The following is a 25,627-nucleotide window of genomic DNA, read 5'->3' as shown; positions in this document are numbered from 1 at the left end:
TGATGTTCTTGAAAGGTTGTGACCTTGAGAGTCCCTTCTTTATTAGTAGCATTGAAATTAATGTCCCTCTTCTGGACTACATAAACCCTATATTAGTATGGTGAGCACCAGTAGATTGATACCCCTTTTTGTTCACAAAACTCCAAACTCTGCACAAAGTAAGGAATATTTCCCCCAATGGTACATTTTGAGATAGTGACAACCATAAGTAAGTCACAATATCCAAACTATTTTACTGATACTACATCAATCAATCTGTAATTATAACAGAAAAAAACATGTCCCTGTATACATAATATTCACCACTCTGTGCCAAGAAATCCTGCCTTGAAACCGTTAGTGCACTCCTACTCCCAGACTCCCTAGTTCCTCAGCACGGCCACCTGATCACCATCACCCTGTGGCACATGCCTGGAGGCCTTCTTGACCCGGGCATCATGGGCAGGCGTACATAATAAAGTTATAAGGTTCACGGTGAAGGTTTTAACTACACCCAACTCAAGCCTTCAGCCTGCTTTCCCAACATTGCAACAGCCAGCAAAGACCAACTGCAGCTCTCATCCGCTCCCCTTCCTTCCCTCCAGAGCTGGTGCACAAGTGCTCAAGCGCTGTTCTCTTTGCTTTCGTGATACTTAACCCTTGCAAAGTGCTTTACTTTTTCTAGCTGTCCTACAAGCATTGCCAAATAAATCCTTACAATGTCCCCATCAGGCAGAGTAGTTAAATATTGTTTTCTTCATTTCTCCTTTTCTGGGTCCCAGCTCAGAGCTGAATTCCCACATAACTAGAGCTCATCCTGCTGAGATCCAAATCTAGATCTCTGCATGGCAGAGAGCACGAAAGATCAGGAAGGAAACTGAACAAGATCTGTGCTAATCTGTGAATATTTACTGAAGTTTCAGCTTCCTTTTTTGATACTATCCATAATAATAATAATAATTCTGGTTACAAAAGCAGGGAGAGATCACCATGTCTGCAGAACAACAAAAGGAAGATAGCTTGCACAGCAGTCACGAGTTACGCCCTTTACCTACACCTCCTGTTATTAAGATGCCAACTCCTGGTAAACTACTAGTACATTGCACACTCCGTAGTAGTGTGCAGCTGCTGTGCTTCAGCAGTGCACTTTCACAGTCTGCTGACAGTCTTATTTAAGAATTTAACTATTTTCAAACCTTACTAAACCAAAATAGACTACATGTCTAAAATAAAAGAACTGTTGATGTTAGGTGTCATGAAAAGGTGAGAGAAATTAAAGAAGCTAAAGCTCACGGAAAAAGTAAATAATCAATGAAGATGTGAGATGAAGATCAATGAGAAATTGTATTAACTTTTAAATTATTGCCTGATACAGTAAAATGTACAAATTGTATACCTATGGTAATACCTACACACATTTCTTTAGCATTCATTGTGACATCATTATTCCAGGATAAATAAAAATGAAACTTAGATGCTTTCTGTAGTACTATAATGCTTATTGCCTTTAAAATGTGTGTCCTTAATGCTTACTGGCATGGGAGTAGGATGCACCATTAAAATAGTTCCAAAAAAATCAAATCCTATATAGTGCTTTGTCTTCTACATAAATAAATAATAGGTCCCTCCAGGCAACTGAAGCGTAACATATCATATCACACAGGTGACAAAAAAAATATACTGGTTACTGCATGTTAGTATCAGAATTTTCTTTTAATAGCCCGACGCAGGGATTAAAAAAGAAAAATCTGAAGCCTCTCCTGTTAGCAACAGATGATTCTATTCGGGAAAATAAAGCTGCACTTGTAAAGGATCTGGAAAGAAGACTGCATTTCAGAGAGGATGGTAACTCACAAAGTAGTCAGCAGGTAAGAAATTGCGTGCTACTAAAATACATTTCACTCATGAACAAGATACGGATTATGCCTTGTGAAACAAAAGGTGTCTGTGTGGCTGAGCGCCTACACTACTTTGCAGAGTGCAGTTCTGCGGTAAGTACTGGTTAGGAATAGCAAACTGGAGCTGGAAGTAGGAAGTCTGAGGGGACGCAGCTGTAGAGGGTTTGCTTTGTGACAAAGTTGCATTTCTAATTTCTGATCATCTCTATTGGAGACTGGTAGGAATGTAAAATGTTTTTCTTTTCATGGCAGCTTCTGTACATTGGATTTCATCTTTTCACTATATAGGTTGCTCAACTGATTGCACACATAGGCGTTCGTACACTATATATTTTTAACACAAATTAAGGAGTAAAGTAATCAAACCGTTTAAATGGTTTCTGGCTTTACTTCAGTTGAACTAAATTCAGTATTCAATTTTTAGCATTAGACCTGTTTTTCCAAATCTTGTGAATTATATGAATTGACTGGGACTTGTTAGGAACTTAACAAAGTTTTTGGTGGCTGTTACAAGCATACGCCAACTTCAGGCCTAGCGTTTAATTAGAGTTTAAAATACCAAGCAGTATTTTTACACAGTTCAAAAAACTAAATATCAATTCATTCTTAACTGGAATCAACTAATTCACCGGATCTGGGCAGTCTCTACGAAAATAAAGAAGAAATAAAAACCCAAATAATATTTTGAGGTTGAAATCACTGTAAATCAGGTTCAACCACCGCCAAATAACAGCAGGACACACTAAGGTCTGTTAGACAGCTTTCTGTCTGTGGGCAATTATGCCACTCCGTGGCCACGGAGCCCTCCCTAGCTGTCCTGCCAGCTCAGGCTTAACGCAGCAAATAATGGTTTACCCTGAGCTGTCGTCAACAAGGGAACTTTTCACAGGGTCTGTTAGCCCTTCTGACAGAGAACATGCAAAGATAAGCAAAAAGCCATGGTGGAGTCTCTGGAGTAAATTACCCTCTGTGGACAACTGCAGCGTAATCCCTGTTTTTTTTAATTTTGCTGTTGACCTTTCTTTCTGACAACGCTGCCAAAGCACTTGGAGTAAAACAACTGGCAAGCAGTATGTTTTGCAGATGAATCACAAGTGTTACAATTTGTACTTGTTATGGTAGTAAGACAAATTATTTAGAGAGCTACTGTGAAATACCAATCAGTCTTTCGAGTTAACTGCATGATAACCCCTTTAGAAACAATGATCACTACCAGCGTCAAAGTTATCTGCTGACAGCAGAAGTTATTTATACACTTATTTGCTATTCTGTATGAGACCAAACCAAAACATTGATTCTCAAATCCCCCAAGCACTGATAAACTTCATAGCTGGCACTTCTCCAACTGTTACGGTAAATAGAATGCCACTGGTAATTAACCAGAAAATAATTTTAGGATTGCTCAATAAAAGATCTCTCATTTTCCCCTCAGTTTCCACCTTTAATCACTTCTGATTTTATTAGTCCACATCCAGAAAGCCACTGCTCAGACTGACTCCAGCAAATTCAAGCCTGAGTTTTCTCCTCGGTGAAAGCAGTGATTATTTACAGAGATGAGAGAATGCCTAGTATTTTCCAAAATTCCTATTATTTTAGCATTAATAGAACAGTAATCATCATGAGAATAATATGATGGGGTGCTATATTCACACCCATAGATTTTGTCCTGTTTTCTCCTCTTGTAGTTAACACAGAATTTAAAAGGAGACGTTTTCATCCTACATATAGCATATCTGTTTTAAATTGTTTATTATAATGGTGGGGAAAGGCTTGCTACTCACTTTCCCATAAATATGAATGAAGCTCTCCTCTGTATGAGAGAAGACTGCATAATGAATGGAGTGCAGCATCCAGTAAGAATCTCAAAGTGTTTGTTTCCTTGCATTTTCGATACACTATTTTAAAAATTCCTTCCCATAAAATATGCCCTATAGCGTATTTTTATTTAGAGAACTGTATTGTAACCCCGTATTTCAATAGCAGCAGTTGTTCTCATTTACAATATCTGCAGAGCATGTGGGGATCATCCAGAACGAAAGCTGCAGATGACAAGTCTGTGTCTTAAAGTAGTGGTATTGTCTTATATTACTATATAAAGTGCAGTAATGAACGTAAGTGGTTTACATCCTGGGGCTCTATTTATTATCTATCATTGACTTCCATTTGAAAAGTGTTTAGCTTACAAGTCAAGATTTTCCTAAGTGTCAGCATTATGCACTCAGCATGATATCTAATAATCCAGATGTACTCCTCCTGTTTCATCCAGTACATCATTCATCACCAACAATGAAGAAATTCAGAATCAGAACGTAGTTGGTAATTTTGCTGATGTTGCATGAGGCAGTGCAGATTAGTCTCTGGTCTTCTACAGCTACGATAATCATGTAGTGCTGACAGAAATATAAATATGATTTTACTAAGTTTCCGGCTGCAACTTTGATCAAGTACACGCACTAACAAGCTGTCATTTTTACCAGAGAAAAACCACCGTACCTCTCATATATGCAGATGGCAGTATGCTGTATTGACAGGTGACATTTCATCACAATTAGGAGTGTTTTAAAAAAGAGGTTCAGTTATAACCAACATCTTCAGTGAGTTTTGATCAGTGCTTTCAAAGAGCAGATACACTAAATGAGGATTAGCTTTAGGCAATTGCAAGAAGAGGTTAGAACAAATCCAAGGATATAGGAGACTTAACGCAGTTTCTTCCTTGGCCGGTTGAGTCCATAACTGCCATAAAGGACAGCCTAACTCCTTGCCAGTGGGTATGTGTACTGTTGGTGCTGCACAAATCATTAAGCTTTCTTAATCGGATATAGGAGACTTAACGCAGTTTCTTCCTGGGCCGGTGGAGTCCATAACTGCCATAAAGGACAGCCTAACTCCTTGCCAGTGGGTATGTGTACTGTTGGTGCTGTCCCAGGTTGCACAAATCATTAAGCATTCTTAATCAGCAGGATAAAACGCTGGCAATTCCACCTTTCAGAACAGCTCCCTTAACAGGCAACCTAAGCCTTGCTCTCACCTTCTCCAGCTCAATGAATAAAACTTAGGATGTTGAGGCAGTGTGGAACAGGCCCTCCTTTAGCAGGACATTTCAGAGCATTTCAGCTCAGTGGTTAGAGTTGTTTGAGGAAGTTGCTAGAAGCCTTACATCCAGTTTGTGTTGGAGAAAAGAAACAGACAGACTGAGAAAGACAATCACCCTCCTACCTAGGAACCAGGATAAACACATGGATTCTTGTCCTTGCTGTAGTGGATGTTTCAGCAAATTTCTGCAAAGTGAAAGAGGATAAGAAGGACAAAGAACTTCCCCATCCACTCATACCCACTCCCATGATGTTTTATTAACATGGAGCTCAGAGGTTCCTCTTAGACACTGAGGTTGAAGTCCTGTGAGACAAAGCATCCAAGTCTGATAACCTCAGTGAGTGCCTGGGCTACTGATGAAAGGAGAGCACAGCCAGTGTTATCTCCACTTCCCAAAACCTGCCAATCTATTTCATTGGGCCTTACATCTTTCTTACAGGTTTATAGAATCACAGAATGGTTTGGGCTGGAAGGGACCTTAAAGCTCATCTAGTTCCACCCCCCCTGCCATGGGCAGGGACACCTTCCACTAGACCAGGGTGCTCAAAGCTCTCTCCAACCTGGCCTTGAACACTTCCAGGGATGGGGCATCGACAGCTTCTCTGGGCAACCTGTTCGAGTACCTCACAGCCCTCTTCATGAAGAATTTCTGCCTGATATCTAATCTAAATCTATCCCCTTTCAATTTAAACCTCTTCTCCCTTGTCCTGTCCCCCCCTGCACTTGTAAAAAGCCCCCCCCAGCTTTCTTGTAGCCCCTTCAGGCACTGGAAGGCTGCAATAAGGTCTCCCCGGAGCCTTCTCTTCTCCAGGCTGAACAAGCCCAACTCTCCCAGCCTGTCCCCATAGCAGAGGGGCTCCAGCCCTCAGAGCATCTCCGTGGCCTCCTCTGGACTCGCTCCAACCGGTCTATGTCCTTCTGATGTTGGGGGCTCCAGAGCTGGACACAGCACTGCAGGTGGGGTCTCACCAGAGCAGAGTACAGGGGCAGAATCCCCTCCCTCGACCTGCTGGCCACACTTCTCCTGATGCAACCCAGGATACGGTTGGCTTTCTGGGCTGCCAGTGCACACGGCCGGCTCATGTTCAGCTTTTCATCCCCCAGTCCCCCCAAGTCCTCCTCAGGCCTGCTCTCTATCCATTTCTGCCCAGCCTGTACTTGTGCTTGGTTTAATATCTTGGTAGTGTGCCATTAGAATATGTCAAGTAGAAACAAAAAAATGTGCGGATAAAAGTGCAGATGGAGAATTTGGGGCTATTTTGACAAATGGAAAAAAAAAAATGTGTAATGCAAACTGATTATTTTACCCTGGTATTTGAAAACATTTACAGGCTTCACCAATGAGACTCTAGAGAAGATTCAGCTTTACATGCAAAATTTAGAAATTAATGATATTATCTCCCCAACGCTTTGATATACAAATAATATAAAATAGAAAAAAATGAGGTAAATAAACTTCAATATTCTGTACAGTAGTAAAAATAAAGGAATGAGTTGTGCAACAATAAAGGAAAAGAGAGTTAAGTACCTGGGCTTAGACTATACTTTTTGGTTATAAGAGCTCCAAACCATGCTCACATATCTGTGTCATTTACTATGAAGAACAGCATGAGACAGTGCTGGTTGGTTGTGTCTTATGCAAGACCCAGAGAGCAACGTGGTCACTGCCTTATTTTTAGGACAAAGAGTAAAGCTACAGCTGTTTAGAAAATTATGCAGAGCCCTCACATGAATATTCTTTACTTTTGCTAGGGAATGCTTTATAAGAAATGTCAGAGCAGAAGAGATGCAGGGCTTGTCCTACTTTTAGATCATTAAAAACCATGGCCTGTAAAGCCAAATACAGAACCCAACTCATCGCACAGGGTTAATCACCACTAACACTCCAACACTGATCAAACAGAATCATCTCCTCGCAGTTCTCATACTAAGCAGGAAACCTCAGAAAGGTCACAAGAATCACCAAGAGCTCTGCTCCCCAGAGTACAAGAATTACACTTAATTCAATCACTTTTCAAAACCAAGCTTCACATTACCTCCCAACGGTCAGCAAATGTAGGCAATTTTGGACTAAGGATGAGAATTAAACCCCAAAGAATCCTCACAGAAGCTTGTTTGCTCTGTACTAGATAAGAGATTTAGGAAGTGGCCAAGACAAATGACCAGATCTTGACATTAATAGGTATAAACTCCCAATAACCATGGGAATGAATAGTTGAACAACCACTTGTAGCTGTCTCCTCAAGATCCAGACCTCATCAACAACAAAGTACAGACAGGTTTTCCTGGTAAGGATCCTAGCTTGCAGGACTCATCAGCTAGGAAAGGGAACCTGAGCTTTGCATGCTTTCACACGCACTCCTAAGATGCTCACTCCTGCTGGTAAGCCTGTGGGAGTCGGAGAAGCAAACCTCATTCGCTTTCTCTTCTGTTTTCCTCTTGCTCTATCACTTGGAGCTGAATTGTATTTTGAATATTGTCTAGCTGTGTGCCACAGGTGACTTGTTAGACTCTTCAAGCGTTTGTGTTTACATTTGGATAGCAGGATATTCATGCCTTGTGCTATGTAAGAGGGTCCAACTGCAAGAGTTGCTTCAGTGATACGTGTCCCTCAGACGTGATAAGTGAAGAAAAGCATGCACATTGGATCTGTCAGGGTTTTTTTGATACCCACTGCTGAAAGAGGGGGGCACAAGGGAGGAGAGAATCCAAACTGCACAGAAGATTTCAGTCTGAGCAGCCCAGTTTAAATGGTGAAGCCAAGGAGTGTTACAGCCTGAAAACAGACCCTGAGATGCAATATACGCCAGCTTCTTAGATAAACTGTTAACTGCATTTAGAACAACTCTGCCAAAAAGCCAGTCTAGTAAAAGTTACAAAACTGGGATTAAATTGGGAAATTTGTCTGCAGTTGGCAATGAGTGGCAAACAGAATTATGTTTTTATACAGTATATGAGATTCAGCATTCAAATAACGTTCTTCTAGCCTTCCCCCTTGTGGTAATTTCCATGGGTCACTATGCTAACATCAGAATATTTTGATGCTACAAGCTTCAACTAACTATAATCATGTTTTTTCACTAAGATCTGAGTCCTCCTGAAGTCAACCGCAAGATGGGTTTTAACTTCAACAGACCCAGGATTTAGAACTTGTATTCACACACAAAAGTGCTTAATAACTTACAGGAATTACTACAGTCTGTGCAATTCCCCTTTTGCCAAAAGGGCTCACAGGTAGCAGAATGGCCCAGGAACTAGATTACATGGCTCAAGATGTAGGAGAACATGAGCCAGCTACCTGCTCTGTTCCAGACTTACCTTGAAAGGTCACTTAGCTTCTTCCAGCCTCAATTCCTCCTATGTACAATGTAGGGAATAGCCCTGCCCTGAAGGGTGCCTTGCTGTCAAAAAATGATGGTGATGGGGCCAAATAGATCAAACACAGAGACAAAATGATGTGAATCTGTACCTTCAACAAGACTTGCATCGAGGGAAGACTTTGTTTGCCATACTGGTCAAACTACAACCACCCAGCAGCACCCCACTACAACTTTGCCAAGTGAGTGCAAAGGCTAGCAGCTCCCCAGAGGTTGCTTTTCACTTCTCCACTTGTCCCAAATTCCCACTAGCACGTCTGACCTTTTTTTTTTTTGCCTTTTGAGTTAACTTTCCTCTAGCTCCCTCCTGCAGAACAAGTCACTGGGATCAGATGACCACCAGTGACGGCAGGAGGGACATGTGGGAGCATATGAATCTGAGCAGGGAGGGAAGCAGGGGAATGCTGCTGCTAGCACAAGCTGGCAACCAAACTGGTTCAGCCACCTTGTCAAAACATATACTACACAACTCTGGGACAATAACACTGCACAGGTCACTTACAAGGTGCTACCAATGACTAGAGAAAAATGGTACAGAACTGCTTAAGACACACATTCACCAGCACACTGCCTGGCTTGGCTCTGGCCAGCTTTAACAGTCTTTTACCCTTCTACTTATACCCTGCCAATATTAATGCAACCACCACGGCCTACTCCCCTTTTGCTAATGCATACAAGTGAAATATCCAGGTTTCAAAAGTTGCAGTCTACTCAGCATATACGGATACAGATAATTATACACAATAATAAACAACATGTATTATATATATTCTAGTCTGTACAGAACATTTACATCTCTACATAGGAACTTGAATTTTACAGTTTTCTAGCTGGGAGATGGCACAATTTTAAACATCTGGCTACTATATTGAACAAGTGTGTGAATTCCTGTCTGTAAAAGTTTCATGTTCCAAGAAAGTTGCCAAAAAGCAGCTGGAACCCTCCATTTTTGCCCCCAAACCAGAGCTTGAACCTTTATACCCTTTCCCTCAGTCTCAGTATGCTGAACTGCAGCCTAGTTTTAACACTGTACCCAGTGATCACATTGACTTGTTCTTCGGGTGACGCTTTACGAAATACTTGTCTGAAACACAACCACAAACACTTTGCCCTACTCCACTTATGTAATCATGTTCAGAAATAGCTTTATGGCCTGTGTGATAAAAACAGTTCTTCAAATCGCCACATTAACAACTATTTGCTGTTCTTGATGATCTTAGGACCAGATCTACCAAACAAGGAAAATCTCCAAGATTATATTCTAGATACAACCATGTATTTCCGCTTATTTCAGAGATTCCTGTTCTTTAGAAGTTTGGTATAACACTTTCAGCCTATGTATGATAGTGTTAAAATTTTCACAGCAATGTTAACTTAGTCTTGATGGTTTGTCTGTAAATTTATAGAAGCCTATATACAGACACTAAACAACACATTTAGAAGGACAAAGACTTCCTATATACAGACACTAAACAACACAGAAGGACAAAGACTGAAGTATGAGCACAAGACACAGGCAACACTTTGGGGCTGCGAGAATCCTAACTTCAATATTTTTCTAATTTAAAATGTAGTTTTGAATATAACTCCCTAAAATAATCAGTCCAAACGCAGGCAGTCAGTCCCGCACAGGTCCTAGTCAGAGACAGCTGTGTTAGCACGGTAACAGTGACTTTTGTGGCTTTCATGGGCAGAGAAGCAGCTCTCAGTAATGACAGCCTGGTGTTGATAGTGCAGCAACATGCACTTGTTCTGGCAAACTGATACTTCTATTTTATACCTTTTTCTCTGTAGGCACATACAGCCAGAGTCACGTGCATTCAAGAAATGTCAAAAAAAAAAAACCTGCCCATGATTAATTTCCAATTGGTCCTATGAAATGCATTCCTTCCTCTATCATATTTTCTACTGCAAGCAGATGTATAAAAAGGAAGAACTGCCCTTATTTCTTAATGAAGTAAAGTTCAGTACATCAATCAGGACAGAAATTATACACTGTGATCACAGAAAACTTTTTCAGGTCTTAAGCAGAGGCAAGAAACATTAGGTTAATTACAGTTGGAAAATAATTGCTCTAAGTGTAATTTATGTTAGTTGGTTAAACAACTTAAGACAAACCAGTATCTTCGGAGTAGAGGTAATAAAAGATGTTAACTGTCCCTATCATCGTTGTTTGGTTTGACCTGTAGGCCATCATGGCTACAGCAACCCTATACTATAAATTTCTTATTACATACCACAACTTCTTTTGGACAGCAATGAATCTGAAAAAAAAAGTCAGTATGAAGAACTGCTGACTAAACTCAACCACCTATAACCAACACCGGGCTCTCCCATTAGCTTGCTGTATTTCATTGCCTCTTAACTCCACTCAGCATTTTGTTCAGGAGTGAGCACCTCACTCATTAACATCACATCTTCAAAGTGTAATGATAATGCCTTCCTAGCAACATTACTTCTCTGCTAGAGAACACATTACAATTAAAAACTCACTTCAGGGACCAAGGAATGATTCCACAACTTCAACTATACAGTTGAGGATGTATTGAAAGCATATTAGTACAATACTGCCTTTTTAATCTGAAGCACTATTCTTGTCATTAGCAATTTTCATTTCCAGAAACTGCTTTTGACACAGTCACCAGAAAACTGAACTAAAGAAAAATTTGATCTAGAGATTAGTTACATCATTCTGAAGAAAGTCATCACATTCATATGCTTTGCAGGTCTAATGAAACATGCATGTAGCTCAGTGAAGTTGAAAACTTGTTACAACTGAGATAGTTGAGTGGCAGATTTATGTACTGCCATAAAAGAATGACGGTAACTGTTGGTAAGGTTCACAGGGCAGTAAACAACTGGCCTGCTGGCTTCCAGCTTCCACATTATGCAGATTGAACGGTTCTGTACGTGGGAGCAGATGCAGGCCCCTTACTTTTTCTTCCCTTGTTCTTTATTATGTTGCACTTAACAAGTAAAAGGTGTTGGCTCTTCCAAAAGCCTTCTTCCAATTTTTAGTCTGCTAGACTACTGCTTTCAGTTGCTATCTGACTCTGAGAAGTCTTAACACTCTTCATCCCCATTCATTTTATTCTAATCCAAGTTCAGAGTTGTCCTCTCAGAGTAAAAATTCTTTATGGACTTAGTGTGTCCACTGGCTTCTGAGATTGCCAATTTGTGAGTCACTGCACCTACTCTATCCATCATCAGCCCTGTTTCCTTCTAAACATACCTAACACTTGAAAATTGGCTTATCTTACAAAGGGAGTAACAGTGCTCAAAAGTGCTCAAGTATGACAAATGACAAACATGCATGCAAAATGGTGTACTTTTAGCTTCATAATTATGCTGTCACATAACCAATATCTAGACATAATTTTTGAAAGGGTCCTTAGACAATAAATGGTAACATGTTTAAACAGGCAGAAATTAGACTCTGTGTACTATAGCTGCTATATTGCCCTGGCCTTTCTTCATGTGACAAATTATTACATGGTGGAAAGGGAAGGAGAGAAAGAGACTACCCCTAGCCTAATTAATCCTTAATTAGCCTCCACATTTCCAAAGGCCACACAGCATGTGAAATCACTGAAAACAACTTCATTCCTAGAATAATCATGTATAGCCCTACTGGAAAATTCAAAGTAATCCTTTCAAGGTGAAATTTTTTGCCACAGATTTTGCTCTCTGTTGTCAAGAACTACCTAAAAAACATGAAGAAAACTATTACAGCTTTCAAAGAAATGGAAGGAAAAGAAAACAAAGCTTCAGATATGTTTTTCAGTACATTACTGGCAACGAAGTATTTATGTCTGAATTCCTTAATTTATGGGAGACTCTAGAACCAAAATATGACTGCAGTCCATTTTGGTGACGTGGCTGCTGCTTAAAACATTGTAGTTGCTCTCTGATTCTTGTTTGATTCTTCGTTCCTAAAAACACACAGGCTTTTTGTCAGCATCAAGGGTAAAAGACTGATTGCTTCACTTTCCCTTAGAACACTACAATCAGCTCTCACCATCTAAAGTAAAAAATGATAGTTTAGTTGGTCAGAAATTGGAGAATCTCCTGTTTTACACTGGCTTAACTGAGATTAAAATTGGATCTATTGAAGTGATTTTTGAGACACACTGTGTGAAAGAAGAAAAGCTCAACAAGATGAAACTTTATAAGGCTGTTTGCTGACCACCAGCTGTTGGCGAGCCAACAAAGCCAGCTAAGAAAGGGGATGACACCAACCAGTGGCTGGCTCCCTTTGGTGCATGTCTCACACACTTCTACAGACCTGCAAGCTCAAAACTCCTGCTTGTAAAGCTCTACTCACAGTGTATCTGGAGAAAGTATCAGAGAGCAGACCCTCCCTGTCAGAGTGGAGGGGGAGAATTAAAGGTAAGGAGGGTGTCTTGAAGAGGGGCCCCAGCAATCTAAGCTCCCTGTGAACACTTCTGCTACCCTGTAATTATGGGCACCACTCAAAAACTGTGGAAGGAACAACCCTGCAGCACCAGAGGAGGGAGGAGTGGAAGGAGGATTCAGTTTCCAGTAAAGAGGGTCACTCATCAAAGTCCTTTTCTCCCTACCCTGAGCTGTCTGCCTTTTCCTACCATAGCTGATCTTGACTACAGCTGACCTTACAGCAACCCCCCAAATAAAGATTTTAGATGAAGAGACCAATATACAACATTTACCATTACAGTACCAAAATCAGGTATTACCAGGGTGTTTATTCCACCATGGCAATTTCCAACACTTTGTTACTTCGTGGCTGCTTCCTCTCGGTTAAATGATCAGAGATGTAAATTCCACTGATTTGGGATCTTTGCTGGTTCTTTAGTTAACTTTCTATAAGATTTCAGACAAGATGCATTTTCTGAACCCTGTTTTTTTCAGTAAATATAATATAGCTAAGGATAAGCTACATCCTTATTTACTATTCTACACCAGTTTCTAAAATCCCATTTGAAAAATGAGCACTGCACTTTTGGAATTGCACAAGTATTTCTCTTCCAAGCCGCAGATCAGTTCCTTCTTATAACAAAGCAGTAAAACCCATCGTAACAGCACTATGTGACAGATTAAAGTGAGATTCTGAAGGTCTGAGCTTGTCACAGCAGTAGAATAAAACATAAGCCTGCTCTCAGAGATGTCAATGCTTTTAATGCGAGCTCTGGGCTGACAAACTGCGTAAATCCAGGTCTGGGCAAACTGATAGGCTTACTGCTACAGGCTTCCATGTGGTAATACAAGCTTCCCCACAAGAGTTTATAATGACTTAAGCAAGATATTCTTGCAGCTGCCCACGTTTGTGTAGCTAGGCAGCATCTGCTGCCAGAAAAGTCACTCAGGTGTGTCTGTAGTGCCCCACCATGCTCAGGATAAACATTGGTTTGGTGTCAAAAACTGAAGCTGGCTGCTGGTCTGGGCCTTCAGGTCACAGCAAGAGACAAGAGACATCCTCATGCACAACAGCTAAGTAACAACAGGTCTCCAATTGACTTCAGCGGGTTAGGGGGAGGCTCATAACTGTCAAACTGTCTGGAAATGGTCATTTATGTTGGAATGTACAGGTTTTCTCACATTATCTGTTTAATCTTCTAAGGATTTACATGTGATACGTTTTGCTTTCTCAGTTACACCAGCTAGAAATCTGGTCAAGTGTTAACCTGGAAGTAAATTACGCTGAAAATATTTCACTTTCTTCCTAGCTTTCTCTGTTAGTAGGGATAGTTTTCATTACTTAATTCTCAATTGACATATATAGCAGTATTCATTTCTACAATCAGCAAGTGACTTATATTTGTATATTTTGATAATCTTTTTTGATCGACAGTGTGCCAGAGTGTAGTTTTTTCATAGGGACTTAGAGGAACTAGATGTTTGATTTTATAGCTGTTTTTGAAAAAACTCAGTTTCATTAGTTACATTCTGCAAACAGGCTACAGTGAGAATCTGCGTCTGCAGACCAAATCCTGACTGGTTCTATCTGTCCTAGTTTACACAGGCTTTTTTATTTTAGAGTTAGTCTAAAATCAAAATGACTGCAAATACCACAAAACACGACTCATCTTGTTCAGAACCGTGCCTGTCTCACTCTGCAGGAATACAGGATTTCAAGCTTTGAGCAGAGGCTGATGAACGAAATAGAATTCCGCCTTGAACGTACGCCGGTGGATGAATCTGATGACGAAATCCAACACGAGGAAATCCCTACGGGCAAATACATAGCACCAATCTTTGATAAGAGACTCAAACATTTTCGGGTAATGGAAGGATCTCCTATCACATTCACTTGCAAGATAGTTGGAATACCTGTTCCCAAGGTAGGTCATTCTCGCTGTTAGCAGTAAAGGAATAAAAATCACCTACGCACTATTTTCTATCCGTCCCTCTAGGAAGTCTCACTCCAAAGAACATGGCTCTGTGGAGGGAGCTCTTTAACAAATTATTCCCCCACTGCTTTCAAAACTAACAGTGTCTGCTCCTGAGCATGCACCTGGCCTTGATCTACTCTATGGACTGCCTCACAACCACCTGACCCCAAGAGAAACAGAACTTCATAAACCCCCAAAAAATTAACTTTTCAGAAAGATAAGAACTGATCTGAGATAACCAATCATGTCTGTAGCCAAGCAAAGAGAACCCGACAGGCCCAGCTACGTCAAGGAGATGTGCAGCTTTCTGTGTTCATCCTGGAATCACTCTATTTCACATTGTGACTGATCTGCCAATTTTATAATATTCTAAAATTCTGACTAGCAATTGGTCAACTTAGGTCATGTTCTTATCTACATTTTTACTAGTCACTATTCCACCACAGAGCAAGTGTTAAGTAACTGGGCGGTCTGATCACTACAGGTATACTGGTTCAAGGATGGCAAGCAGATTTCAAAGAAAAACACGCATTTCAAAATGAGCAGAGAAGAAGATGGAACATGTTCTTTATATATTGAAGCTACTACTAATGATGATGATGGCAACTATACAATTATGGCTGCAAATCCACAAGTAAGGCATTATATTTTCCTCTGCAAAAAAAAAAAAAGCTTGTTTCATCTTTTTCTAATATATGTTAATAGGAACATAGATGAGGTCACCCAGTCTGACATCGAGTGGTGACTGTATCGAGTCAGACACTCCAGAAGATAGAAGAGGGAACCATGTAATGAAGAATAATGAAACTACCCCCTTATTCTTACACATCTTGGTCACAACCATTAGAGACATTTTTACTCATTAATAACTTCTGCTCTATCTTCTGCCCACGCCTCTGCTGCTGATAGATACCTTTTGAGATGCAGTGACAAGACAGACAGGATATTTCAGGCAGAAATAATAGAGCAAGGGAAAACAAAAAGTTACATTAAATTTGTAAATGTTATCGAACACAATTTTTCTTTATCTAGGATGCAAAGATGTAGACCTGCAAATAGTGTCATCCGCTAATGCCATTCTCCTTCACCCTCTGTGCTAGCTTAGCTGTTTCTCTAGCAGTACACTCAAGGAGATCAGACAGCATATTCTGGCTTAAATTTTCCCTTTTTTTTCTGAACTGTATTTCAGCCCAACTACTTTTCAGTTTCTGGGTGCTGCATAAACAAGTGTGCGAGTACAGAAGTACGAGCAGACAGTGCCTGTGGAGGCACAGTGGCAGGAGTGAACAAGCAGGGACAGGCACTGCTTAAGCGGGTTTGCACAGCACCACTGCTAAACGCACTGCCACAGCCTTGAAGAGCCGGTGAAACACACTGCTCCAGACGGACAGAGAAGGCACTGCCTCAACTGCACTCCACTGCATGCCAACAGCACTTGCTTTGAAAAGTAGTATCTACGTTATAGTTCAGTTACTTTATAAAAATAAATCCTAATGTCTTGAAAATGTTAAATATTTATACTTACAAAGGAAATGAGCTATTAACCAACTATTGATTCTGTTGACATTGTGATTTGCAGGGGAGAATCAGTTGTTCAGGCCACCTGATGGTTCAGAGTATCCCTGTTCGGGGACGAATATCAACAATTCAGCCTCACAGGTAAAAGGACAGATAAGTCCTTTAGACCTTCTTTATGCTTCTTACTGAAGTAATTTAAAATAACTGGCTACTGCACTTCAAGGCACTCTGTACTTCACTTCTCAGCCATTAAATGGAAATAACAGCAGCAAGTCCCTCCCAAGAGGTCACTTCTAGAACGCAGTATTTTTGAAAGTCATCTTCAAGTACAAGGAAGTTTAAATGTAAAGTATTATTTCATCTGCCTGTTGCAATGGAGTTAAAGGCAAGGGATGGATAAGCAAAATGAAATTCAGCCAAAAAAGGCCAAAAGAAGCAAAGAACGGCTTGGGAATCCAATGATACTACATGATATATTTAATTTGATAATCCTTATAAATGGAAAATATGCAAGTATTAAATTCAACACTTATTTCTGCCCTTTTATTTTAACTCAAGCTATCTGTTCCTCCTTTTCCACAACATCCTCCTTTTTTTAAGTATTAGGAAAAAAAGAGTTTGACTTGCAAACATATATACCTGCAATTCTTGTGTTGCAGAACACGACCCCGGGCACCAGAAGGAGACAAAGAAGCAGTTCAAGAACGCTTTTTCAGGCCATACTTTCTACAGGCTCCAGGTGACATGGTAGCAAATGAAGGGCGACTTTGTAGGTTGGATTGTAAGGTATTAACCGTTTCTTTTGTTCCTTCCCACTTTCCTTACCTCTGCACATGTATTGCTAGGTGTGTTCATGTTCTCTATTGCATGCATGAACACCTTCTGCTAAAGTTCTAATGCTTCATTTAAAAAACATATTTCTTATTGCCATTGTCTCTGAGCTGATTTGGGGGATTTCTTTTCAACACATGCTATATGGAATGAAGAACACAGAAGACACAACCCCAGAAATAGAAGGCTCACTTACAAGGTTGTTCAAATTACTAGATATGTTCACCGTGTCCTTTACCAGTCTGAACTCCAGAAGTCCATCTGGGAATGACAGGTCCTTCTGCTCCATTATCAGATTCTTGAACATAATCCAGAATAGCACAGAACCACGAGAAAGAGAGGATTCAGCATGTTCTATTCTGTTCAAACAAACATTCCCACTGTATTGGACTGAATTACTGAAGATTAGTACTCCCTGAAAAGAGGGAACAGAGCCCAGTTCATTTTTTGCTTCCCCAGCATGCAGAGGCACAGAAACATCCCCATTTCCAGATTCTGATCGCCACGTGAGAGAGTTGTCAGAGGTTGGGATACACACAATGAACATCCTGTTACCAAACAGCTTTAAGAAACATATCTGCTCCAACATATTTTGGTAGCCCCTCTATGTCCCAGTAGCACAGCAAAGGTGCTAGTGCTGACACGGACCTCTTCCATGCTCCAGAATGTCTCCTACCCTGGAGTGGGTAAAAGCTCTGAAGCAGAAGCTAATGCCCTGAAGATGAGCAAGATTCATTACTACTTAATTTATGATGTAAAGTTTACTAGGGAGCGTGCCAAAGAACGTGGTTATTCTTAGCGCTGCTATCCTGGCAGAGCTTGCGAAGCCTTAAGGCATGACTGGTATTGCACAAACCTGGAAGACAGCAGTCTGCGTTCAGGCAAGTGCCACTTCCCTCTTTCTCTGCTTTGTAGAATATTGTTAGGAAAGCAGTATTTTAGACAGGAGTAAGTACTTCCATCTATTAGAAAGATCCAAAAAATACTTGATCTATAGTGTTCTAAAGCATGTACATTTAACAGCTACAAAGAGCTGTATCATTGTTCATCCAATTTTATGCAATACTAAGTCATTTGTATAAAACCCTTTTTCACCTCTATTAAACTTGTTACTGGTTTAGATCCAAGGGTTTGATTTATACTCAACACTAAAAAAAAAAAAGTAAGCTAGCAGATTACTAGGAGTCTTTTGTGAATCTGATATATAACCAACTAACAGAAGCTGAGAAATAAAATTTTAAAAAATCTTTCTGGTCTAGATTCTGTCATCATTCCGGTGGTATCTGAAAAAGGCTGACCTATGAACTTACTAAAGCCTATTTGTCAGCTGGATATTTGTCTCTAGCTGTTTGACTGTCTGTTAGGTGAGCGGGTTACCAACTCCGGACCTGACGTGGCTTCTGAATGGCAAACCTGTGCTACCAGACGGCACCCACAAGATGCTGGTCAGAGAGACGGGAGTTCACTCTCTGCTTATTGATCCTCTCTCACAAAACGATGCTGGAACTTATACTTGCCTTGCCACTAATAGAACTGGACAAAACTCGTTTAGTCTGGAGCTCACTGTTGTAGGTAAGAACCACTGAAAAACCAGTCACAGTATTTGAAGCCACTTGTACGTGCTTCTTCAGACTTCCCTTACTTAGCTTCCCTACAGACAACTACAAATGAATAGTTAATCCACTGAGGGTAGGAGAGTTCAACAGCTATAAAACTCATTTGATGGAGGGAAATGGACCTGTACTCAGTCAGTAGGTGCACTCCTGTTACTGACAGAGGGCTGTAAAAGTTCTGCCTCGTCATCACTTTACCTCTCTTGTGTCAGCAAAATGACATTCTTAATTTTCTCTCCAGAAAAAGCTTAGGGTTTGAATTCATAATATATGTTGAGGTCTCCCAGATTTCAGTCCCAATTTTATCAGTATAAAATGTTTTTAAATAGAAACATACAAATCTGAATACTGTAACAAAGCCTTACAAGATGTGAGATACTGAAATTCATAGACCTGGCATTAACTTCCTGTGACGGTAGTATGTTTAGACCTATGAGATACATATACATTCTCTGAAGAACATCAGTTCTGCCTATTATTTTTCTTATGTTCCCTTACAGAGGCTATGTCATGGCATATCACCTTCCTTCCAATAGCCCATTAAAAATTCACAACCTATTTTGATATCACAGGCATAATTTTTGGTCACATTCTCCCACACTGTTCAAAGCAAAACAGAGAGTAAAATATCTGTTACTCAATAATTCTTTTTCTTTTGTCCAGCAAAGGAAGTAAAAAGAGCCCCCATGTTTTTGGAGAAGCTTCAGAACTGCGGTGTTCCTGAAGGGTACCCCGTCAGATTGGAGTGCAGAGTTGTGGGAATGCCACCGCCCATATTTTACTGGAAGAAGGATAATGAGACCATCCCATCAAACAGAGAGAGGATGAGGTACTGTACTGTCGTACCCACGCTTGGAGTTTCTTGTGGCTAGACCAACTGTTTCCATGAAAACCTGTGTGACAGTACAGCCTGACGCAGCATATGCATCTTCTTACCAAAGATACTATGACATTTTAATACATTTTAGCACCTTATTCCCTCTCTAAACTATTTTTTCTTCAGTTTAGTTCTAACTATTGAGGAATTCAAACTCAGAACAGGTAAAACAGGGTTTTGAATGCCCCAGAGCATGGGATAATAGAGGGTTTAGCATATCAGATACAGAGGCTGACGACAAAGTTTGGTCACAAACATAGGCAAAGAGATTGATCCATTCAACAATGTTCAGGTTCAGCTCTTGCATTCAAATGCATCGCTATTTTTTAGGTTTTGCAAAAGAGAAGCTGATGAAATGATGTGCCTGGCTGTAATTAGGAGAAATTAATTTCTTTTATTTTTTAAAGATTTCTACTTCAGCATAAACCTGTTTTTTAAGATTTTATGTCACTTGGCTCCAACTAATGATTTGATGCAGTCATTGGATCTCTGTGGTCAACTTCAAGTACTACATTTCCACATGCACACCCTGCAGGCTACCTGCTCTGCAGCAGCACTTGCTACCAATGCACACCTACCTTGAGGGAAAACTTACTTGAAAAAATCTTCCCGTGGTCTCCCTGTCCCCCCTCCAGAGACTGCTGTCCCTCTCCAAAAAGCCACCTGACTCCGATCTGTAGCATGTAGTCTTTATTCCTCTGCCTCCAAGCAAATTACTCGAGGATTTCTCTCAAGCACTGGTACTTTCACAGGAATTATGGTTACACACGTGAAACACTGTAGTTAATGCCAAATGAACAACTGTCCTAAAATGCCTCATTTCCATCTTTCACAGAAGCTTAGAAATCAAGTTGTTGGTTCAGCTCAGCAGGGGAATGACTAAGGGAAAGTTCCCAGCCCTCACCATGCCAGGAGCTAACATCAGCCTTGTAACACCTCTGCTATTTCAGCCACACTGCCTGCCCCCAAGGCTTCGAGCGGTTCTGCACTGAAGGATGCCCACCTGAGCGATGAGCAGCATTGTCCTTGTTTGTTCCTATCTTGCCTCACTGTCACCTTCCTGCCTGAAGCCAACAGACATTTTTTGTACCACGATATGGACATGCATGGGCTCCTCTGCTGCACCCCCAGCATAAGGCAAACTATGTAGTGCAGGGAGCAAAGGGTGAACGTTCCCTCTTTTATTAGAGCTGTTGGAAGCACAGAGCGTCCTCTTGACCTGAAATTCTGTGGTTTGATGTTTCATTCCAGTTCATAAGGAAACAAAATCTCAAATTTCGGAACTTCCTGCGATTTCAGATATTCTGATGTGCTTGCTCATCTCCCACCCCTTCCTTTACAATGAAGGAAACACTTGGGTTGATAAAAAGGACCAACCCCAGCCTAGAGAGCAGAGAAGCCTTAGTTCTCTTATGCGACTGAACAGTTTTTCCTGGGAGTTGCAGCAGAAAGTCTTGAATCACTGAAGAGCAAAGGAAGAGGAGGGAATAATGAAGCAGGTTTCTTTTAGAGTGTTGGACAAGCTAATCCTTAAGATTTTGCCACTAAGAATTTTCTCATGGAAAAGCGGGCCATAAGAATGTTTCTGAGTCACTCTGATTATTGCTATGAAAAATATCACAACTTTGTACAAATGTTCTTGGTAATTTATGTTATTCTTCCAGCTTCTAAACTAGGAAAAAATACAGTATGACCGTGCAGCAGCTTTGCATGGGTTTAGTTCATTGGAATTCAACAAGCAATTCCAATATTAACACACACAGAGCAACAATTCAGCTTGCACTGTCACCCCATGGCTTTGCACAACTGAGGGGAGCAAGAACAGATTGCAGCTGCTCTGATCATTGGTTGGGTCCATAGTGAAAGCAAACCTGTTGACTATAAATGTCTCGGACTGCTCCCTCTTTGGGAATAGAAGTTATGATTTATCTATTTCATATTTAATGTACATATTGTAAAATCTCACAGTTGATATGATCTTGAGAAATACTAATTCCATAACACTTGTTTTCCCAGCATGCATCAAGATACAACAGGGTACGTCTGCCTCCTGATCCAACCTGCCAAGAAAGCAGACGCTGGCTGGTATACCTTGTCTGCAAAGAATGAAGCTGGTATTGTCTCTTGTACTGCTAGGCTTGACATATACGGTAGGTATTGGCTAGTAAATGAAACAAACCAGAATTTATTTTCTTGGACTGGTCCCAGCCCTCACCCAGTTCTTAGTCTGTAAACTGCTGGGTTTGATGTGGATTAGAAATCAGTGTCCCACTGTGGCCACAGTTTGCTATGGCCACCAGGAGGAGGTAAAATGATACAGCTAAATGGCCAGATTAGCTCTCCTGCATCAGTTTAAAGGCAGCTAAAGAGGAAAAAGAGGAGTTTTGCACAGTATTCTCTACAGCCATTTTCCACCTTCCAAATACCCTAGACATATAAGCATATAATAAACTTGTATTCAAGTTGAACCTTAACTCTGTTCCCACTGACATGCCTGGGCTACAGTCCTGAGATGAGATGGAACTAAAAACTGCACACAGGAAATCAGACCCCTTCTTCTATGGAGCATGTATTATGTAAACTATGCCTAATTAATGCAGCCTAGCTTGCATCTAATATGTTTGTCTAGGAATCAGAAGGCCCCAGCCCACTTCAAGAACTACAGCACATCACTTAATTACTCTGTGTCTATACAAGATGTAATAGTTAAGACAATTTATCCAGAGCAAGAGAGTACTTCCATCACTTAAGCAGCATAATAAAACAGAAAACACACACCACAACTATTGGATTATAGCCATAACCTCAAAGGAAAAAAACCCCAGGTCTTCAACCTTGTATTTTTCATTTTTTAAAAACCCAACACTTAATTATCAGGGATAACCAGAAGTCACCAGTGCATCTCTGTCAGTGTCCGCCACCGTGTGGTGATACAGGCAACAGTAACGTAATGCTCGAGAGAGGGCTGGTGAGAGGCTCGTTCAAACCAGGTCACACAAAATGAAAAACAACTCCTTAGGTATCTAAATGTTGCAAGACAGAAAAGAAATTTTCACATAAAGGATTCAAGGTACAAACTGGAACAAGATGGAAAGTAAGAAATGTTTCCTGGTTCCTACCATATTTTCTAGACTCCACTAGTCTTACGCACCAAAGGGAGCATCAGAAACCATTTTTCTCTGTGCTATTTTGGATGGATGCAGTTGGGGGATTGAAAGTGTGGTCCGATATTTCGAATTCCATGTGCGAAGAAAGAAGTACAGTAAATAACAAATGTATAATTCCAACAGAAGCAAATTGGGGGCTGCATGAAAAAATGGAGGCTCTTTTTGAAATATTTCCAGATAGACAGGGTCAAAATTCAGCACGGAAAGTTAACGAACCTTTCCTAGCAATGCTTAGCATGCAGACTGTAGGTCTCCCACACTAAGCTGTTCTCAGAGTTTTAGTCTGAACTTTTACCCTTTTAAGTGCTGACAGAAATGTGTGTCAAGTTTGGGTGCAGAACTGGAGGTTTTGTATAGATAAATATCAGCAAAGAAAATACCAATTTCCCATTTCTGAAGTGTTTTAATAATGAAAAACTCTATTACATAATAGCTAAATATTCTTATAAATTGTCATGGTTTTTGTTCGTATGGGAATATATTGAATGTTACTTTAAAATTACTGAATATGTGTTTTCTGATTACATTTCTTTCAGCATCTAAAAAAAACCTAGGAATTGTGTGACCAGTTGTAAGTAGTGGAGGGAAATAAAAATTGTAATCACTTCTTTAAAAAAGATCCCTATATTGTTACTTTGAAATTAAATGCGACCAAAAAAAAAAATCAGGAAGAAAAGTCGCCCTGAGGATGGAGTCATACAAAATCAGAGCCATGCCCACTTTGTTCAGCTCTGTTCCTGCTATCCTATGCTTTTAGTTTGGATTGCAAGAGTTTTGGAGAAGGCTTCAAAGATTAAATTATTAAATTTTGGACTTATTGAAACCCATGTAAATGTTGCCATTGAACTGAACAGGGATGGGATTCCATCTGTAGACTTCAATAAGAATACTTAAGGTATTAGCTATGCAAATGATAATATTTGAAGGAACAGACCTTAAAACAGGGATCAACAATGCTGTGCTCTCTTCAAAGATGCTGGAAACAACTTTTCAGTTGTGTGCACTGCTTTCTGTTGTCTCATTGCGAACTCAATTTAAGGTTCATACAATCTCAATTTAAGGTTCATACAGTCTATGCAATTTCTCTTGCTTCAGCTCAGTGGCACCGTCAAATTCCCCAACCGATAAAGCTTCGACCTGGTGGCAGCCGGTATGCAAACCTTACCAGTCAAGGACTTGACATTTTTTCTGCCTTCCCAACTACTGAAAGCCCTGTGCTGTTTGCATCCCCAACCCAAAAGGTGGTGGAGAGTGAAGAACTTTGAAAACAAACAATTGTTCCAGTTACACCTGCAGAGATACTAGAACTGTGAGGGGGGAAAAAAAAGAGGTACAAGTCAAGATGCTCAAGGTTTACAAGCAACTTGTTTGTAATTAAGTGTACTGCTGCTGCAAATGTTGCAAGTAACATATCACACGAGACTTTTGCATATTATTTTACTGCAGGATAATTGTGGTATGGAGTGTTGTGCAATAAATTCAGTACTGTGTAGTTTGCTAAGAATTACATAGTAAACATAGTTTTCAGCACTTGAAAGCCAATACCACTTTTACTGCTTGAATTAAAGCTACTGTACTGTAGCAAGCCATGTTAAGGATTGATGATGTTTAGCTGGAATACTGCCAGCGAAAACATTGACATTACAGCAACAACAATCCGGAATGAGGGTAAACATCATGACTTTGAATGTAATCCTAAAATAACCATGCCAGATAATAACAAAGCACAAGTAAAGAGGAAAAGATGTAACTCATTTTTATATATTATTATGCCAGATAACCATAGAATTTTTGAACTCAAGACTAGATAATTATAGTGTTTCATGTAGGTACAGCTGTATACCCTATATATTTATATTTTTGTGTGTGTGTACCCCATGAACTGTGTACTCATGGTGTAAGGATTCATAAAGTAAGGTACAGGGCACGTGCATAGGACGCTGACATAGGAAACCAAAATTCCTCTTTTCTGAAGCATGTTCTCTAGAGCCCATAGCTGAAACTATTTCCCTGATGGGCTTCATATTCTTTCCTTTACAATGATAGTGATTTCCACCATTAAACAAAGATGATACCAAGCTTGTAACTTCACCACTTCTTAAGAATCAGACTCTTTTTCCTGATTTTTAACGTGACTAAAAGAAAACTGCATCTACCATCTAGCTCATTTTTTAACTAACTGAAAAGGAATTATGATCTGGTGGAATGTAAATTTCCATCATCATTTAGGAAATAATCACAAGTGTGGAGTCTACTATAAAGACGGAGAAAATTCTGTTAATATGCAAAAGTTATGAAGTTAAACAACAGTTAGGTGCAAAGGGCTAACAAACCCTTATAATTAAGTGTATTAATAAATAAGGCAATTTGATGAAAGTGCAACAGAAGTTGTTAAGTGACTACACTTAATGATTGGTTTAAACATATTTAGCATCTATACAGCTGTATTAATAACTCCCAGCACTTAGAATCTGTGAAAATCTGAGATGATTTCCTGCATCTTTAAATCATCGCTATCCCTCTTCTGAGGGTATTGTTTTCAAGCAGTTCTTGCTTACTGCTTTCAACATGGCTGGAGGATGCAACAAAGTCCTCATCAAAGCCACAGAGATGAAAAGAAAAATTCATAGATTCTTTCATTTTAGACCTTATTTGGATGTTTTCAAACTTAACAATGTAACTTGAAAAAATTACATATGCAAAGAAAACACAGAGGAGTTCTCAAGAGCAAAAGGATACAGGACATAGCCAGTGACTGAGAAAGAGACAGCCTTTCTTTGGGTTTCCTACAAATACAGCTTACGTTGTGTCTAACTGTTGGTTCCCTAAGGGCTTGGAAGAAGTGAATTTTGTGTATTGTTCCACTTCCCACCTGAGTGAAGACCATAAAACAAAACCACTAT

General features: G+C 40.1%; 1 protein-coding gene across 2 annotated transcripts in view; it reads left to right on the top strand.

The window, feature by feature from the left end:
• Nucleotides 1-24,413, top strand: part of MYPN (myopalladin) — a 48,729-nt gene extending 24,316 nt beyond the window's left edge. For both annotated transcript variants that reach the window (XM_010151987.1, XM_010151986.1), the window contains 9 exons: nucleotides 1,700-1,847; nucleotides 14,446-14,667; nucleotides 15,203-15,352; nucleotides 16,298-16,377; nucleotides 16,896-17,022; nucleotides 18,432-18,639; nucleotides 19,344-19,509; nucleotides 21,574-21,707; nucleotides 23,820-24,413. In XM_010151987.1, coding sequence (XP_010150289.1) covers nucleotides 1,700-1,847; nucleotides 14,446-14,667; nucleotides 15,203-15,352; nucleotides 16,298-16,377; nucleotides 16,896-17,022; nucleotides 18,432-18,639; nucleotides 19,344-19,509; nucleotides 21,574-21,707; nucleotides 23,820-23,989 — 1,405 coding nt within the window. In that variant the 3' untranslated portion in view covers nucleotides 23,990-24,413. The remainder of the gene's footprint in view (nucleotides 1-1,699; nucleotides 1,848-14,445; nucleotides 14,668-15,202; nucleotides 15,353-16,297; nucleotides 16,378-16,895; nucleotides 17,023-18,431; nucleotides 18,640-19,343; nucleotides 19,510-21,573; nucleotides 21,708-23,819) is intronic.
• The last annotated feature ends 1,214 nt before the right edge of the window (nucleotides 24,414-25,627 follow it).

This window comes from Eurypyga helias, unplaced genomic scaffold (genome assembly GCF_000690775.1).
Source record: "Eurypyga helias isolate BGI_N326 unplaced genomic scaffold, ASM69077v1 scaffold26585, whole genome shotgun sequence".
NCBI lineage: Eukaryota > Metazoa > Chordata > Aves > Eurypygiformes > Eurypygidae > Eurypyga > Eurypyga helias.
Note: the sequence above shows the minus strand (reverse complement) of the source record. Positions and strands in the feature narration are given on the sequence as shown.